Here is a 1833-nt window from a genome sequence, read left to right on the forward strand (position 1 = left end):
TATGCATGTATAATCATTCCACATACTTCGTTTTCGTCCATGAGGCCAGTGTCTGCTGTACGTTTACCACCCGTAATGATCAACAATGGGACCCCAGATCCCAATCTTCTACCAGCCTAAGATATAATTATATTCGAGGTTAGGTGGATGTAGTGCTAATTTATAAGGACAAATACGAAGGTACACTACTAAATACGATCTACAATATACAAGTTAGCTGTGGATAGAGAATTCATCTAAAAAACACAGATACATAGGTGTATACCAAATTCCAACACAAAAATGATGAATATAAATGACAGCTTTTTTATATCATCAGATACGTATGTCTGTGTAAAAGGAGGGCGAGCGGAGCGGAGCGTACACAAAAAGCAGAGAATTTGACAGCTGCTGCGAAAATAAGCATCCCTATTTTATCACACTAGAAAATAATTAGGGCTGCGATGTGATTGGCATGGAGGTTTATTGACCAATAATGAGGCCGATCTCAATTTTCAAAGGTGCCAAGGCCGGGGTTTTGGACAAAAATGATCCAGTTTTAGAAAGTTTTTTTTGTTAAAAAGTACTTGTATGAAATCTCTCACAGAATCTTATCAGGAATACTATATGTATGTACATAGGCTACAGGCCTTACAGCAACGTACAATCATAGATGGCTGGTATAAATAAACATACAAGCGTACCTATGTCTATCTAGAGTTATGTGCACTTTAGTTCTGTCCGTGTTCAAGACAAGTATATAGATGAATAACCTAAGCTTTAAGTAAAGCTACAACGAGGGTGTCTAATCTCTCAGCATACAGGATACAACTCCATCACTTTTAACTTCCCATCGCACTGATAATATGCCTATGAACGACACAGTGATGTTTGCGCAAAAATGAAAACTGGTTGAAGAGCGCGGATAGCGCATACAGCCACACAGGCGTATCCACACAAAAAAATACGATAATAACACCTTACCACTATATATATATATATACACTCACTGAATGGGAAACACACTTGATAGTTGGAGAACATTGAGACTCGGAGTGACGTCCATAAGCAATCTTATACGTATATACATCGCAGTTGAAGGGTATATAAATAATCTTGGCATATATCTATTATATATATATATATATACATACACACACACATATATATATTTATATGTATATATGAATTGAAAAAAGTATATATACATATACATACACATCAAGATGCAGAACTCTTCATATAAGAACCTTGCGCACGGCATAGTGCCTGTCGTACAGCAACGCACACACCCACAATACCAAGACGGGCCACAACCACACTGGCAGCCCAGTTGGCACTCAAGACATCAGATTAACACCAGGCCACATTCACACACTATAAATCCGACGCAAACGGCCCCAGCGAGCATGTTTGAAATGACAATGAATGATCCAGCTTTGGGTAGTACGAACACGGTGATACAGAACCTCATGAAGAACGGAGATGTACTGAATGTCAGTAGTTTGATTAAGAAGACTAGTACATCGAGTGGGAAGACGCTGAGAAGTAAACCGTCGGACACGGCACAGTTGGATAATATGTGCGACTTTGTGGGCATGTACGATTTTAAGGAGATTATAGGGGAGGGCCACTATGGGGTGGTTAAAAAAGCAATACATGTAATCACAAAGGTACGTCGAGGATATATGGGTGTAGGCGAGTATCCACTAATCAGATTGCTGCCAGATTGCTCTTGCACATTGGTGTATAACCATTATTTGCAGTCGGTCAGTGTCGGATAGAGATTGAAGGGTACCCATCAGAATTATTTGATGATTTNACTGTATATATATAATCCATATATGTAATTTA

The 1833-nt window shown here is 38.9% G+C and overlaps 1 protein-coding gene across 1 annotated transcript; it reads left to right on the forward strand.

Moving 5' to 3' along the window:
• Positions 1–1205: 1205 nt before the first annotated feature.
• On the forward strand, positions 1206–1652 carry SARC_15256 (hypothetical protein; the record flags this gene model as incomplete). The annotated part of the gene is made up of 1 exon (XM_014290619.1): positions 1206–1652. A coding segment is annotated over one exon (447 nt), but the record flags the coding sequence as incomplete, so codon positions are not given.
• Between the last annotated feature and the right edge of the window lie 181 nt (positions 1653–1833).

This window comes from Sphaeroforma arctica (genome assembly GCF_001186125.1).
Source record: "Sphaeroforma arctica JP610 unplaced genomic scaffold supercont1.5832, whole genome shotgun sequence".
NCBI lineage: Eukaryota > Ichthyosporea > Ichthyophonida > Sphaeroforma > Sphaeroforma arctica.